Below are 16850 nucleotides of genomic sequence, written 5' to 3'. Positions count from 1 at the left end.
TCGATTCCAAATTTCCACATTCAACGTCAATAGAGTTGAATGTTGATGTTGACATTTTTTTAAGGTTATGTTAATAAACCAAAAGCCAAAACCATTGTGGCAAGAGGCAAGAAATGGTTCTCTTTCGTTTATTTTCTTAGAAGATTTAAATATCAACTAATTTCGCAATCCCGCGTAAAATAATTTATTGAATTCAGCTTAAAATTTGCATAATCTTCATGCTTCACATTGATGTACCTAAGCACTTCTTCGCATTCAATTTTTCAGGGTAGGTGAGCAACCGAACATTCATTGCTTTTTTCTAGAATGTAATCTCAGTTTTATTTAAGTCAATCAGTGATTGCTGCAGAAAATACAGATTGATTTTTGAAATATCAACCTAACTTTCAACCCCTGGAAATAAGTTTAGCGCTTGAGCTTGGAGAGGAATTTTATCAACCATGACTCCATGACCGCAACGAGAACAGGTCACAGAAGGAAATGTAATTCTCCAAGCTGGGTAAGAAAGAGGTCTTAATGTTCTTTCTCAGGCCACAAGAAATTACGCCCTTTAATCTCATTGATTTAACACAGCTTTCGAATCAGGTGGACATTATCCTAGGATGACCAGCCTTATTTATTCTCTCTCATTCAAGATATATGTATCACTTTATGTTGTTTTCTCCTAATTACTAATGTTTGGTTCTCTTCAATGCTAATTTCTTTTTTATATCACCCAAGTATGATTATGGCAAAAAAAATTTCAAAAAGAAAAGTCAGATGGAAGTTTTTCATTTTGGTGCTGGTAAAACATTAAAATGTCTTGCACTTGACCAATATTTTTCTACTAAGCTGCTGGCAGATTTCTTCTCTGCACCTGCGGGTTGATTGTTGAATTGTTATCCCATGAACTCGATTGATAAATCCCTACCCTGGCGAAGCTATTTATCGATCAAGGTCATTAGATATGGATTCAACAATCGAGCCGCAGGTAGTCTCATGTGTAGAACTAGAGAGGACTCCTCATAATTTAATTTTGCTTTTAAAATTCTTGCCAGCTTTTTCAATATCTGCCATGATGATATAAAGTGTTTTAAATATCAATATGAATCCTGTGAATCAAACGTTGGCTGCAGTTTAAGTAAGTCTTGGTAATTTCTCCCCACAAGTCTTGCCAGTGTTAGTCCATAAAAATTGATAAGTGGCCTCTGAAATGTTTATCCCGGGGCTAATTAATGTTGCCTTTTCCATATCCCAGTGTTCACGTTAGCAATCCTTTCACGGAGTTCTAAAATGCTATTTTTTAATTGATTCATTCTATCATTTTCCGTTTTTCTTCCTGTTTCAGATCATGCTTTTGAGCCTCAAGAGTTGCAATATCAGATAAAAAAGAAGGAAAGAAGAACATGAATCAGTTTTCAAGGAAGTCGCATTTTTGTGAAGTTACCGATGTCATAGATCTTGATGAATCAGTTACCACCAATCACAATTCCACTCCTGATGTAATTTGTCTGGATGAATCCGCCAATAGCTCAACTGTGGACGTTAAATTCGAAAATGTAACTGAGATTCACAGGCTGAGAGCGGAAGTAGATTTGACAAGTGAGCTGACAAGGATTAAAGATTACTCTGACAAAGTAGTTACCATCCCAGCAACAAAAATCCAATCAAAGAGGAAAGCAGAAGATGATATTGAAGCCTCTAGACCAACGAAAGCAGTAAAATCTGATCGACTCTCAACTATTGAAGAAACTGTTATCATAGAAGATGACAGCCCTTCTTTTATTTGCTTATCAGAATCTCCCTTACCCAAAGAGTCATCAGCTGGGATGGATGTCACACCATCAACCTCTAAAAACGACTTTAGTATGCTAGACAACTCTTACATCCAAGCAGTAGCTGATGCGTGTGTCGCACGCTTAAGTGAAGCACTTAAACCCTTAGGCCAATTTACTCCTTATCAGTCATTCTTCAAAGGTTGTGAAGTCACCAAAGAACTCCTAAAGCAAGGAGACACAGATATTGCTCAAAACTCAAAGTCTGGAGGAAAGAGAAAAAAGAGAAGAAAGAAAAAGTCAAATATTGCCAATGATGCTGATTGTATTTTAATTGAAAGTGAGTCGGAGGATTCAAACAGCAGTCAAGGCCCATCTCATGCAGCTGCGACTGACGCCACTAGTGCCAACGAATTTTGCTCAACTGCAATGGGACGATCCTCCGATGTGGTTTCAAAAACAAAACCAAAAAGTTGTCACTCCAATAATAATTCTTGTGATAGTATTTTTCAGTTGGATAAAATTCCTTTAGCATCAAGTAAAAAAGTTGATGAAGGTAGAGAAGATGTGGTAGTAATTGATAATGATTCAATTGAAAAAGAAAAATCAGATGCATTAAATATAGGTAAAAATGTGTCCTTACCAATGGGAAATGTTACCTGGAAGGGTCTCCGACCTGTGATCATCGATGGCTCCAATGTCGCATTCAGGTAAAAATTTAAATAAATAGTTCCTAAAATAGTACATCCACTTATCATCGAAAAAATGAAATACCAAAGAAAATTCCTCTCGGTGGTTAGCATAAGAATCTCAACATGGACACAATCAGGTCTGCAATTTAAATGACTTGACTGAAATAGGTACCTAAAACAATTTTATGTTGCATATTTGCTAAAGATGACCGCTACGTAATCTCCGAAAGTTCCAGAGGGAATCACTTCAGCTCAAAAATATAATATACGTATGGTGCAAACTACAGCGTTTCCTCTTTTTTTCTGGAGAAAAGTGGTAATTCGATGATGCTTTAGATTTCAGCAAATTTAATGCCTCTGAAAAGTCTCTGCAATAGGGATGTTGGGTGAAGAAAGGGCGTTTCTTGGTTGGGATGTTTTGGAATCTACTTTGCTAATTTATATTTCAGAGAGGAAACTATCCGGTGGATTTTCTGAAATTTTTCGGTTTCGGCATTGTAAAATCATGAAGATAATCAGTAAAATGTTCAACAACTTCCATATATTTGCTCTGATTGTACTGGATGAAACTTTAGTGGAGATTCTGAGACTCCCCAACCAAGAAATGCCCTTTCTACACCCAGCGCTTCAATTGAGAGAAATTCTAGTAGACCATATTAGATTTTACAATTGAGTTCATGAAATATCATTGTACATTTTAGGCCCCTCCAGGAATATTAGGTATGTCTTTGCTTTGGAAATACCCACATTTTAAAGTGTTGAAAGTTTTGTTTAAATTTAGCACAACACTGATTTAGCATTCAATATGCAGGGTTTTTCAAATCAAATTATTCAATTAACAATGAAATATGAAAAGATAATGCTTACTCATCACTGAATGTATCACTGGAACGATTTATATCAAGTAAAGGACACCTTTATTTTATCATGTTCATCAGTCAATTGATGTGCATAAGACACAATTTGAATCTTTTATCATTTTTCTCTCAACAATAGTTTCAATGGTACACGCGTACGACATATATTTGTCCGGTTGTTTTGTAAATATTTTGTTAAAAATATGAAGTAATGATTTTTTTCTTCTTCCTCTATCTGTACAGCCATGGACTGTCAACGCTAGGTGAAAGGAAATTCTCATGTAAAGGAATCGAAATTTGTATAAAATATTTCACAGATAGGGGCCATAAGGTTATTGCCTTTGTGCCTCTGTTTCGAAAATCAAATCCGTACACAGTTCAGTCAGAACTTCTGGGGAAACTAGCAGAGCAGGGACATATTACTTTTACACCCAGTAGAAGAGTGAATTCTAAACTATCTGTACCTTATGATGACAGGTAAATTTTATCATTATATTATTCCAGTTTCTAGGGTTAAGACAAAATTGCGCCAAAGTGCATCCTTCCAGAACTATCTATGAGCAAGCCTAGAGCTTGATCTTATAAAAATCATCAGGATTAGTCTTTACCTCAAGGTGCTCTAATTATTTTTTTCATTCAAACTAGCCAAGTAAATTTCCCTGCAAAACTCCCAGATAGCATCAACTCTTAGTGATACATCTCAGAAGGATGATGTCTCGGCAGCAATGAAATGGAAATTATGTATCCCTCAGTTTTTTTTACTTATTATGGCAAGCTGTTTCACCATTTCCATTTCTTACAGAAAATTTTATTTAAATTTAGTTCCACAAGCAGCCTCTGAATAAGAAGCTCAAAATTTCATAATTTTGTGACGGTTACCATACTACGTATCTTATTCTGTCAGGTAAAATCACGGAAGTAACGCATACCTAACGCTTGAGGCGCAAAGCGCTCTGAAAATGATCAGAGGGCATAGCCTCTTAGTTCTGTCAAGCTACTGAAAGCCACAGAAGAGATTTGAACATGTTATTTTCAAATTTATATTTCTATGAATTGGCAAAAACTGAGAAAAAAGTATAGTATAATCCAATTATTTTCGATCCAGGAACTAAGACACTACAGACGGCCATCCCATTCAAAGAGCACATCGAGGGTGAAACCGTAGGAATGGGCATCTCGGTTTGCAGCATCGCAGACTTCCTGTTTACTTCATTTTCTACTTGAAAAACTAGTAATTATTATTTTTGGAAACTTCAGCGTTTTTTTTTTCTTTCTATGTAAAGAATATTCTGTAAAAATTTCAAATCATAATGTTGGTTCAGTCTCTTTTTGAAAAATAAAATAAGAGCGTCGATTTTGAAACACTGCAACTGAATTACGCATTACTGCAGTTTCATCGTCGATATTCTCACCAAAATGAGAATATTATCAGCAGATAGAAATTAATCCTTTCATCACATTCACCGAATTCGTGAAACTGGCTCTTTCGTCAATCTGAAGATAATTGGTTCATTTCATCCTAAAATTTTAATTGCCATCAAAGATATTCCTTTCTAGTGATCAGATTTTTAAAATGTATTCATCATTACAGATACATTGTCCAGACTGCTGTTGCTCTTGGAGGCGTCATTGTGTCATCAGATAACTATAGAGACCTTTTAGAAGAAAATGAAGCATGGAGATCTACAATAGAAAATAGGTAACTTGAGTAATTTTCTTATCTCTAGTATCAACTGAAAATTTCATGGCTTTCATAGCTTTATGAATCAGAACTGAGACCCTGAGAGTGAACTCAATTAAAACTTTGGATAATCACAAAGTATGAAAGTAACCCAAGTATTTAATCACTTAAATATTTGTGCCAATGAATATTTACATACAGGGAATGCTGGATGGTGGCTTTGTATTAGGTCATTTTCTAATACCTAGGAACAATTTTTAAAGGCTCAGTCTTTTTTTATGTTCAGCTGAACAGGAATACCAAAGAAAATTAGTGCTCCTTGCTCTGTTCTCTGTTGGAGTGAACAGTGAATGAGGTTTCCAATATTTTGTAGTTTTCCAATTCTCTTACTTTTTTGTTTTGCCGTGTCTTCAAAATTTCTGAATGCCCTGACCTTTGAGCAAAACTGCCACCTAGATTGTTTTATTTATAATTTCTTTGCTAAGCTTCCTAGGAATTGGCACAAACGTTCTCTTGTAAAAATTTAAATTGCCAAGTTTTTGACAATGGCTGATGTGGCTTGGTTCCTTTCTGCTAAATGCAGTCCATTTAGTCGAAATCCGTTGCTAGATCCTGTCCTAATGCTACCTCGCCATTCTCACTGATGTTTCACGTTAACTTTTTTTCAGGCTGTTAATGTTTACGTTTGTTGGCGACATGCTAATTTTTCCTCAAGATCCTCTCGGTAGGTCGGGTCCAAGTCTTGATGAATTTCTTCGCTTTCCTAAGTAATGTTCAGTTTTGCAGTTACTCCAATGTTCAGATAAAATTGTGATCTCGTTTAAGGATAAGAAGTGCCTTAAATGTACAAACTCTTCTAGCATAGGTTCTGTATTAGTCTTCATAATTATGTTTACTTCAACTGGTCAGTCATGATAGTAATAGAATCGAATTATATGGTCGTAGCTTATGGTGCAAACAAGCTGGACTTTAGAGGATCTGTGTGGCAACCATGTTGATGCATCTACTATTAAGGTGATTTTAAGTGATCCGAAGACAAGATCTGCCAATACATTGCGCTGCTACCCAGTTTGTGTCTTTTAGAATCAATAATTATTGTAATGCACAAATCAATGCAAGAAACTGCTCTATATATGTAGAAGCAATAATGACATCAAATTTGAGAGAATTCATGGAAAATTACTTATATTGGGAACCACCACAATGAACGCCTTTCTTTGACTCAATATATAAGGGAGAAATAGCATCATAGTATCTCTCTCTTAAACATTGAGTCAATAGGCGACACCTGTTATGGCAGTTTCCAATAAATATTTTCAATGAATCCTAACAAATTTGCCACACTACTCAGTATTAATGCTGATATTTGTCATAAATCATCTTTTTGCATAAAATCGGACATTATGATAATTATTGCCCCTCAAAGACTCAGACCATGTAGCAGCGCAACCTTGAGGCGGATTCCGTCCCTAGAATGCTTAGAATCACCTTAAAAGGATGAAATCATCCCTAGGGTATTTTAAGGGCAATATCTGTATAAAAATCGGTTGTGTGAAGTAGCCCTGGGATAAAGCTGTTATTTTCATTGAGTATGCAAGCTTCAACCATCAAAACACAACTACACAGCTAAAAACTTGACCGTATCAGTACATGTATAACCTTAATTTAATATTGAATGCATGAATAGTAAAATAGTTTTTCTGATGTGATGGTATCATAGTGGTGCTGAGAGAGGCTTTTATACTGTTTTATCGGAGAAAAAATACACAATTTGTCTTCTCTTTTATGATAATACAGACGTAATGCATCAACTTATTCATGGCCTTTATCTCATAATTTTCCAATCAATGTACTATGTAATCCCATGTTAATATCTCATGAGCTTCTCTTCAGGTCTTCGTTTTACACAGAGGTCTTAACTCTAAAAATGTGCTGCTTTGAGAGCATAATTTTAAGGTTTCTCTATTCTGTTAGATTTGCACATCTTCTGGAATGAGGTGAAATTCTAATTTAATTTGTGCATACTGTCGATATTAGTGTATTCATTTACTGTTAATAATTTTTTGTACCTATGTAAGTATAGTGCCGAAGTCCAACGTTCAGTATCATTCAGAATCTGTTTTTTTTTTTCCTTTTTTCGTCTTCTGTGTGCGTTGAGACATCATAAAATCAGCCCTCTTTGAATTGAATAATCAACTAAAGAATTGGAATCGATCCACTCATTTCTTCCTCCTTTCAAAATACCATTCTAAGTATCAATTATCTCAAAAATTACTTAATAAAATTCCCCTCATTTTTTCTAAGTTGTTTTCTGATTTTGTTTCTTATTATTTCATACATGAATTCAAAATCTGAACTGTAACAGGTTCCCAGTTCTCTTTTTTTTATCAGTTCATCCTACACATTTCTGTAATGATGAATGCATTTCCCTCTTCATTTGTGTACAAAACAATTGTAAATTTTTCCAACTTTGTTTTGTAGGTGTAATAGTTCGTTGTTAAAAAAAAGTGAGACATTTGATTTTCATTAGACTGAAGAGATGGAAAATCTATCATTGACTTCTTGGCAGTTTTCTTTAAATAAATTTGATCAACAAAATAATATTTCAGCCTCACCCATAAATGATCAAAAAAAGAAAATTAAGTTATAACCTTAGGTCTGTCATTTCATTGATAGCCATTTAGAAGATTACATTTGTCGTTGTTCCAAGTGCAAAACCTTGGATCTCTCATCGCAACATCGTAGACTTCCTGTGATACTTTAATTTCATTTTGGGAAACTGGTAAACATAATTTCCAGAATATTTCATTGACTTTTCTTTTCTTTTAGCAAGACATTCTGTATAAATTTCAAGTCATAAAGTTGACTTGTTTTTCTTTGAAAAAATAAAAGAGGAGCTGAAATTTTGCTACAGCGTAATGGAGATAAGCGGTTCCCAATTTTGGCCCTCAATATGTATGAATAATTATTTTGATACCTATCTACGAATTTTCAGCATGCAAATCATAGGCTAGACTTACTAATATAATCGTCCGAAAAGACAGTTGATAGGAGCAAAGTCTTTCATGGTCGCTTTCATCCTGCTTCTTCCTTGATGCAAAAAAGGAAGAAATGAATCTGTTTGTAGTCACGAAACCCGAAATTTATTTATTTAGGGTGTGCTCCCACACAAAAAAGTGTAAGAGAGGATTATGAACTTGGATATATTTCTGTCAAGCAAAAGTATAGGTTGCTATCATAGTATGCTGGAGCAACAGCTCCATTATTCTTACCTCTACCATTACCGCATCTTCATCTCTTAATATTCCGACCTTGACCTCACTCTCATCAAATTTCATCATCAATCTCATCATGGCTGAAAGGAAAACGAGGAGGACGGCTGATAAAAAAGATTGATTATCAGGGTGCATAATAATCAATTCTTTGCCACAGTCTCAAATGGGGAAATATCGAAAGTCAATGCTCCACATCTTGCCACTGAGTGTTAATTAGTTTGCCTTGGAGGCAATCACATATAACATTAACCTGTTAACTTGAGCAGACAGCTGGGAGCCCTCTGCGCTCTCCAGAGTCAGTACTGAATTAACGACTCAGAACTTCCGGTTGCTTGACAACAATTTATGAATTGTCTCCGGCATTCCTTGACAAGTGGTGCCTTACTATTTCTTGCTAATGTTTTCAGGGGCAGTAAGACCAGTCTATAAGGCAAAATTGAATACTAATTTTAGGTGTGGCAGGATCAAATTAAGTCATATTATGTATAGGGACTTCAAAGTCAATGGGTCAGCCGTGTTAGTCACAGAATCAGGTTTTGATTACTGCAGTTTATAGAGAAGGAAAAAAAAAAATTCATCTGAACACAAAGTTTCAACGTCCAGTAATAATGAAGATATCGCCCTCACGAAAACACAGCGTATGACGTCATCTTCTGCACTGGTGCATACCTGGGATTCTTCCACCTTGGTTTCATCCCTGTTTTGCCAGTGCAAATGTGTGAATTATCAATGAATCAAAGATAAAAAAAACCATTATATGCATCATTGTGTTGGATGATGACATACACCGTGTTTTTGAAAGGCATTATCTCCATGAATATTGTACTTAGAAAGAAGAGTGGACAAATCTTATTCATTAAAACTAATCTATAAACTTAAACCATCAAAACATAAGTTTGTGATTAGTGCAGCGGACCCAAGGGTGAAAGAAAATATTATGTGCTGCTGATCAGATGAAATAAAGGAACCAACTACAGTTGGTTACAGAATCAGGTTACACCTTGCAGAACTTCAGCCACAATTTCTACATGTCAAGCAGTTGATAAAGTATTTGCAATGATCTAGGTACTGCCAACCTGGCAAAGGGTATGAAAAGATCCATTGAATTTTTTTCCATGTAAATTTGTTCATTTTTACTTTTTAATAAGGTCTTCCAAATTCTTGATCAATGGTCAAGAGAGATAAAAATAAAAGTAGTGTATTTGCCTTCAGAAAACAAATTAACAAGAGTAAATTTACACACGAAAGCTTGGTATATAGTTGTTTTAAATCAAGAAGATGAGATTTAAAAACAGAATTGTAATTCAGCTGAAACTTTTTCCTCTGTCAGAAACTAAGATGGAAGAATTAACTTTAAGAGTGAGTTTCTAATCTTATAAGAGGAAAAATAGTTATTAAAAAAAAAAAAAAAAAAAAAAAAAAAAAAAAAAAAAAAAAAAATCACCAAATTCAATGTGGAAAACTGTGGAGGCATTTAATGGTAAGAATATTTTATTTGAAAATAACTTGGGAACGCACGGTTATAACTGTACAGCAATGCTGGATTTATTAAACTTAGGAATCTTAAAAATTATCGACATTTCATCATGTATGAAACCCTTTTCATGGAAAATCTCATCATCTGAGCAAGTATTATTGCCTTTCAATGACTTACAGAAAAATGTTCGACTTCATGCAATTTTTTGTTACTTGAAAGGCGGGAAGAATTAGTGAACAGAGGTGAAATAAAGTATAGGTAATCCAATGCAAAGTAAGGAATGGACTTAGGCTTTTTTTCGAAAGATCTTATGCAAGGTTAAATGACTTCAAGAGATGATTATTCATCTTCCCTGGAGGCAGAGTAAGACAAAATAAGATGGTACACAGAAAAAAATTGAGTGACATTTACTGCGTTAAAACCTGTTCAACTAGAGGAGATGACAGATATTACAATGTAAAATAGCATACTTTACTGTGTTTTTTGAAAACTTGCTTAAATGCATGGCAATGTTGGTCATAAATCAACATAAATGTTCGGTTGTTCAGGTTTTGACAAAGTAGACGAGACTAAATATCCGTTCCCATGGAGATAGGTTACGCCCCTCTTTACATACAAATTTAGGTGCACTTAACAAGAATTAAACGCATTTTAAAAAAATAAAATCTGCATTGAATAATTGTAATATCATTGACAAATCTAGAATCAAGGAGACAAAATTTATCTTGATACAATGCTTTGAAATTCAGCCGACTAAAATTACTTTGTGTCAGCTCTGAGGCAGAACATATACATAACTTTCCTGCATAAGGGTTTTCAATCATTTTTCGCTTGAAGTAGGGAAAAAGCAAGATTAAAGAGTTACACAAGAAAAAAATTTAAATTTATGAGTAAAAGAGGGGGGAAACGTATGCCTGAAAAAGTAAAAAATATATACATATACATTCGTTTTGATACACATTTATATTTATTAATAAATATAAACCTATTATTTCTTAACTTTTACTTAAAAATATGCAACAGTTGAAGTTTTTGCATTTAAAACATGAGTGCATTAAAACTGTTAACAGAGAACGAGCGAGTGAATTTCGTTTCTAGATGTGACGTTAATGCACAAATCTATTGTGAATCAGACACAGATAATAATTGTTGGATTTCATTTAAATGTTATTTTAAAAAAGAAGGAAAAAAATTAGAATAAAATAATTAACAGAAATATGATTTACAAAAGCGCTAGAAGTTACTACCTTCGGGCGGTTGTGATAATTTCATATTATCTTTCAATGTCATCAATCTTCGCAATTCTTGAAGAACTGTCTTGATAGTATAATCTCTCTGCCAACGTGCTAAAACTGGAACTTGCCTATTATCAACCTGAAATTTTAAATTGTTATTATCAGCTATTGAGCAACCTGCTAAATGACAATACTGAGAAGATAATAAGGATCACATTATTCATTCTTCATTTTCTCATTAATGGTTATTTCATGATTACTTAAGGACCTCGCATGGAGAGCTAAGGAATTCGGCTTCGGCTAAAGGACTGTGCACACAATACCACGAAATTCGATGCAAGCTAAATTTCAACATTATTTGATGTGATGTTCCACATGACCTGCTGATATGATGAGCTTTAGAAATCAAATTTTCTATAGGCCAGTCTCAAGAAAAGCTAGGCTGAAAGTTGAATCTTTTTGCCTTCATTTTGAATGGAGATGAGGGACTGTTGCTGCGTATATGTGGATGCTGCTCTGCACACTGTTATCATTAGAAGGAATTTGATTATTTTTGCCTCTTTCTTCCTGGCCCTCAAGAAAACAAAAGCTATCTTTGATCACCAGTTGGATGTTGCAACATTTCCACTGGATATGGCTTGTAATAAAACAAAAAGTTAACTTTTCAGCCCCACATCTCTCGAGATGGGCATAAAGAAAGTCTGATTTTAAAAGCTAATCAAGCTCAGACAGCCAAATAAAATAATATTGAAATATATCCAGAGCCAAATTTCTTGATATTTTGTTAATAGTCATTCAACATGCTTTGCAAAACGATGAGATTTTAGGATCAAGCTTTCTATGTGCCAGTTTTAAAGAAAAAGAATTTTTCAGCTTTTTTACACGTGCTATCTGGTTGAAATATTGGTGATCATGAAAAGCTCCACTTTACTTGCTACATGCTAATCAGAAAGATAAAACAGACTGCCTTGGGACAAAAGGCTCTGCTTAATTTGACACAGGAGCAGTGCCAAGTCTTCATTCGGAAAATTATGTTAACTTTTTAGACCTGTTTTTCTTGAAAACTGCAGACAATGCAAGGACCCTGCCTTTTTTCTTCATGTTAAAAGGGTACTTTTTAGGATTATGAACTTCTTCATGATACAAGCTCTGGCTTGATGGTTCATTTCAATTGACCATCTATGAACGTAAGTCCACTGTCATGGTAATCAGTCAAAGGTGTGCTATAGGTTGATTCACCATTTGCCAGTAATAGTACTTGAAAAATAATATAAAAATGAACGGCTTCCCTAAAATGGCGTCAAAAGATGACATCATCAGTCGTAACATCAAGTTACGTTGACTAAGCATTCAACTTTTATTATTCTGGGTGGCCAAAATTTTTGGACTTCCAAGTTCCCTGACATTTCCCAACTTTCTCAAGACCCTTCATGAGAGATTCTCTGGCTGTTTAACACAATGGAATTGTCACTTTTAACAACTTCGAAAGCTAAAATGGTGGAAGACAAAGTTGGAAACTTTAAAGTTCACCCTATCCGAGAAGTCTTTTTCTAATCATGTGGAAAAAAATTATTTTTCTTGCAAAAATAAAATATGGATGAAAATAAGTATATATTATGAAGAAATGGGCATAGGATATGCTGGAGCAATAAAATTGGATTTCTGGAGAGGGTTGGCAGAGTTTTCTAAAGAGATCAGATCTGTAATTTTAAAGTGCGTTAGATGATGAAAGTCCAAAATAACGTTGTAATTGACATTGTGACAAAACAGCTAGTCTAGTATGGTTATGTTAATAGAATGACTGAAAAAAGGCTATCAAAGAAGATAGTGAATTGGGTATTTCCCGGAGAAGATATATGGTACACCTAGTGAAAGGGTGGCAACAGGGGATTTTACATGAAATGAGAGTGTGCACTCTCTAGTAAGGGACTGTGGTAGTTAGGTGTCACAGAGGGCTGTGAAACCGGCTCTTGTATATACACACATACAAAATTCCATAGGAAACTGGCCAAATAATACATTAGATGTAAAAGAAAAAATAATGAATACATGCTTTTGGTGGCCATACAAATTTTCAATTCGTTTTCAAAGAGCAGAATTTTATGGGTTCACAAGAACATTTTACTGCACGGAAAAAAAAAGAATTGCTGATTCAGCAATTCAATTGCTAAAAGCAGTGAGTGCAATGTTTCAATGTAGATTTTACAACACAAAAATGCTACTTTAACCACATTGTAAACTAATTTAACCACGGGGGTGGTTAAAGTAGCATTTTTGTGTTGTAAAATCTACATTGAAACATTGCACTCACTGCTTTTAGCAATTGAATTGCTGAATCAGCAATTCTTTTTTTTTCCGTGTGAGCTTAAATCATGCATTATACATAGAAGCATAGAGAAGTGAGGGAAAGTAAAATGTAAGTTTATTCGGACAAAAGTTTAAACTATACTTACAACACCAGTTGAGCTGTTTATACAAGTCATGTTGATTCTGGAAACAAAACGCGCTGATGGTGCATCATCCGGATACCTGGCGCCACATTCAATTTTAAGACTATAGATGCGATTTTCATACGGTGTCTGTTAGGAAAAAGGATAATATTTTGTTGATTAATCTCAGAAGTCAAAAAAGTTATCAGCAACAAAAAAAAACCATGATGAAAAAACCGCAAAAAAAGTCCAACAAGGAGCGGCCTTTGATATAATCAAGAGTGTATACCTATTTCTGATGGGAATTTATGGGTTAATGGTGGTAAGTAGCTAGTTTACAATAAAAGATCTCACAGCTGGATTTTATCGAGCAAATCGAAAAAAAGAATAATGATTCAGTAAGGGATCAAGAAAAGGTACTTAATCAAGGTGTTGTGTCAAATCTGGAAACTCATCTGCCTTTTTCTCATCCCACTTCTGCACAAGACAATTTTTAGTTATACCTTACTTATTATTTCTAAGGATTGCTGGTAGCATTTTCCAACAGATCTAAGCTCAAGGATTCAACTTGTTCACAAAACCACAGAAAAAAAGTTATATCACTTGATCAGAACTTATTTTAAGAGATTTAAGTTTATCGATTTTATCAACTTTGAACCTGTGGATAGTCTCAGAACTGGAGAAAGAAAAGAATAGACAAATATCACGACAGAAAGCGGCAGTACTCAGCAGAAATTTATGTAACATTTGTCCATTCTTTTTTCTTCAGTTTTAAAAACAGGTGAATTCCTCTGAACTGACATGACTCACTGAACACCTTTCAGCATAAATAATTTAGGAGCTATAATTCTTCATGAATTTCACGATGAACTCCATACAACAGAGCGAACTGTCTGTTGATACTTAAAACGTTTTCAATCAAAAGACATCCACTGAATTTTTCAAAATGTGCAAATAATTTGATTGCATTTTGCAAAAAAGAACCACGAGAATTCCAATGTGGCTGAGATTGTGCAACTTCTTTAACCTGGTAAATATGATCTGATCATCTAAACACGTTTTTTCTTTATTCTCATTAAACTACAATTTCAAGATGAAAACTACCATAGTAAATGTAACTCTTAGCGTGATTTCAGTAATTTCATTGCAGAGAATGTAAGTAGTACACAATCCAAACAACATCGGATTGCTCTTGGTTTCTTTTTGCAAAATGCAATCAAATTATCTCGTACACAATTGGAAATTTTTTCCTTTTATGATATTCAATTCGTTCTTCATCATATAAATTACACAGCTTGATAGCTAAAGCGCAAAACCATAAATTTTCATTGCAGTGTTAAACAATTTTTGCTATTTCATTTTTTAGAGGAGTGACAAGTCAACTTTGTAGCTTGAAAGTTATACAGAATATACTCAGCACACAATGAAAATAATTCAAGAAATTATGTTGACAAGCTCTCCAAAAAATAAACAAAGTATGACAGGAAGTCTGCGACACCACTGACAGAGATACGTGGCATTGCACCTACGCAATCAAGCTACTTCCGTGAATACTTCCTTTTAAAATAGTGGTAGCTTGTTCCAAGAGGAGAAGGCCAATACCTTCTAATATATATCTTCGGCCTGATTGCTGAAATTTAAGTTGGCCCAATGGGACATCGAAAATGGAAACATTTTGGGACACAAATGCATCGCTTCATGCACAAAAAGCAAGAAACATTTTAATAATCAGGCTGCAGGCCAGTAGATTCTAGTTGTACAAAATTCTACTTATTGTTCTCGGGATCATATGGATAGTACTTAAAAAGTGTTTTTTTCCCTCCTTAGGAGAATAGATTTGAAGAGGAGATGGAATATTACATAGAAGTTCTGGGTAAGATAGACCAAATAGGCAAAATATACGTCGCTGAATCATGTTCCAGATAAGTGGGGTAATCACAGATGCTACCCACCTAGGAATGGAAAAGGAAGGGGGTGAAGAGGCTTAAATTCCCAGTCATATTGATACCTCTTTTAAAGTAATTTTGTTCAGTTCCAGCCAAAATTGTCAGCGTTGTCCTTTGTTTTAATAATGTTAGAGTCCAATTAAGGAAATAATGAAGATATCTTACTCTAGGAGGTCCGATGATCATGCCAGTCCAGTGAGTAAGGGTCATGTCGTCATCGCTCTCAAGTCCCCAACTGATAGTGCCGTCGCCCACACCACGTTGACCTTGTTCTAGCTCCTCCAGAAGCCGGAAATTGCGAGGAATCACTGTGACAAGAGAAAAATGACACTAACCAAAACCAAAAGCTACAAAAAGAGGTACTCAATGGTTCTCTCAGAGTAACAATTAAGTACTTAAAGTTACCACAGCATGAGTAATAAATTTGAGTGAAATAAAAAATACAGGGACAGAATTGAGATGATAAGTGACATAACATCATAAATCCTGAAATAAGGGTGAGGGTGATATACAACCCAATTGTGGACTGGGTTTGAAAAATTCGATATAGAATTTGCAACTAAGCAACAAAGCCACATTCTCTAGGTCCACACACACTTTGGATAGGGAGGTCATCCGTAACCATGTGTCACGGTGATGAGGTATTTATGAAATCATTGTAAGAACCTGGACGTCAATGAAAAATATTTTACACCAGGCATTGAAGTGACACAGAAGACCAAATGGCCTTGAATCACGGAGCGCATAATCACTAATATAACCTAAAACAGAGGTATGAGGCTCCAAAGCCAAGCGAGTTCAACCGCACCCTCGACATGGGTCCATGAATGTAATGTGAGAAATTCTTCAGGTCCAATCAAATTCAAAGGCAAAAGATTAGAGGATTTGTTGAGTTGAAGAATATTTGCAGCCATCAGCCAGCATTCTGTTGACCAGGGCTGAGCCTCCCAGAAAGGCCATACTCATGAGGAGGAATGAGGGGGTGAGTGGGGTTTAATCAACTCCCAGGCAAGATAGAATTCTACTACTGGGCGTGAAAGGTAGATATTTTTGAATAATTGCGACAAAGAAAAGAACTCACCAACACCGCCAGTAGTTGTCGCCATGACGCTAGTGTTGTGCTTGCGCTATCAAGGAACCGTGACGGGATAGGGCACGGGGCTCGGAAGACGTTAAAAGGGTGGTTGCCGGAATTTCAGTGCGCACAGGGTGTTTTAAATCATGAGCAAGATGAGAACGGAGAATAATGCAAGACGACAAATTACATAAATAAAGCCGAGTTGGGCCCGTCCGGCTTCCCAAAAATTGCCTGGCCCTGCGGCAAGATTATGATAACGTCAAACGATCGATCATCAGTCATCGATGATACGCACAAAACCGCGAGAACGCTTCTTTTGTGCTGTGTTGTCCGGTAGTAAAGAATTTAATTTTTGCATGATGATTTATTTGCAAAATCGAATAATGAATTAAATTAACTTGCTAAATTAAATAAAAATAAAATGGA

General features: G+C 35.2%; 2 protein-coding genes across 4 annotated transcripts; one reads left to right on the top strand and one right to left on the bottom strand.

Annotated features, from left to right (window-relative positions):
* Window positions 1-71: 71 nt before the first annotated feature.
* Window positions 72-7287, top strand: LOC109041118 (uncharacterized). 3 transcript variants are annotated; one of them, XM_019057303.2, is made up of 5 exons: window positions 72-272; window positions 1328-2464; window positions 3547-3780; window positions 4895-5002; window positions 5653-7287. In XM_019057303.2, the coding sequence occupies exons 2-5, from the start codon at window positions 1386-1388 to the stop codon at window positions 5753-5755; spliced, it is 1524 nt and encodes a 507-aa protein (XP_018912848.2). In that variant the 5' UTR covers window positions 72-272; window positions 1328-1385; the 3' UTR covers window positions 5756-7287. The 3 variants fall into 3 exon arrangements, with proteins under 3 accessions (XP_018912848.2, XP_018912847.2, XP_018912849.2); XM_019057302.2 differs by having other exon boundaries at window positions 73-268; XM_019057304.2 differs by lacking the exon at window positions 72-272 and adding an exon at window positions 280-499.
* Window positions 7288-9732: 2445 nt separating this feature from the next.
* On the bottom strand, window positions 9733-16704 carry Uev1A (Ubiquitin-conjugating enzyme variant 1A). Its single transcript, XM_019057306.2, has 4 exons — window positions 16428-16704; window positions 15512-15654; window positions 13425-13550; window positions 9733-11110 (listed from the first exon to the last, which is right to left on the bottom strand). Exons 1-4 carry the CDS (start codon window positions 16450-16452, stop codon window positions 10970-10972), a joined length of 435 nt encoding a protein of 144 aa, XP_018912851.1. The 5' UTR covers window positions 16453-16704; the 3' UTR covers window positions 9733-10969.
* Between the last annotated feature and the right edge of the window lie 146 nt (window positions 16705-16850).

Source organism: Bemisia tabaci, chromosome 1 (genome assembly GCF_918797505.1).
Source record: "Bemisia tabaci chromosome 1, PGI_BMITA_v3".
Lineage (NCBI taxonomy): Eukaryota > Metazoa > Arthropoda > Insecta > Hemiptera > Aleyrodidae > Bemisia > Bemisia tabaci.
This window is presented reverse-complemented; position numbering and strand designations above follow the sequence as displayed.

What these genes read in the sequence shown, in the direction of transcription:
- LOC109041118 (XM_019057303.2), top strand. Translation starts at nt 1,386, where the DNA reads ATGAATCAGTTTTCAAGGAAGTCGCATTTTTGTGAAGTTACCGATGTC. An exon ending in GGCTCCAATGTCGCATTCAG is followed by an intron (nt 2,465 to 3,546) that starts GTAAAAATTTAA and finishes CTATCTGTACAG; the next exon opens with CCATGGACTGTCAACGCTAG. An exon ending in TCTGTACCTTATGATGACAG is followed by an intron (nt 3,781 to 4,894) that starts GTAAATTTTATC and finishes TCATCATTACAG; the next exon opens with ATACATTGTCCAGACTGCTG.
- Uev1A (XM_019057306.2), bottom strand. Translation starts at nt 16,452, where the DNA reads ATGGCGACAACTACTGGCGGTGTTG. An exon ending in GACAACTACTGGCGGTGTTG is followed by an intron (nt 15,655 to 16,427) that starts GTGAGTTCTTTT and finishes CTCTTGTCACAG; the next exon opens with TGATTCCTCGCAATTTCCGG. An exon ending in TGATCATCGGACCTCCTAGA is followed by an intron (nt 13,551 to 15,511) that starts GTAAGATATCTT and finishes TTTTCCTAACAG; the next exon opens with ACACCGTATGAAAATCGCAT.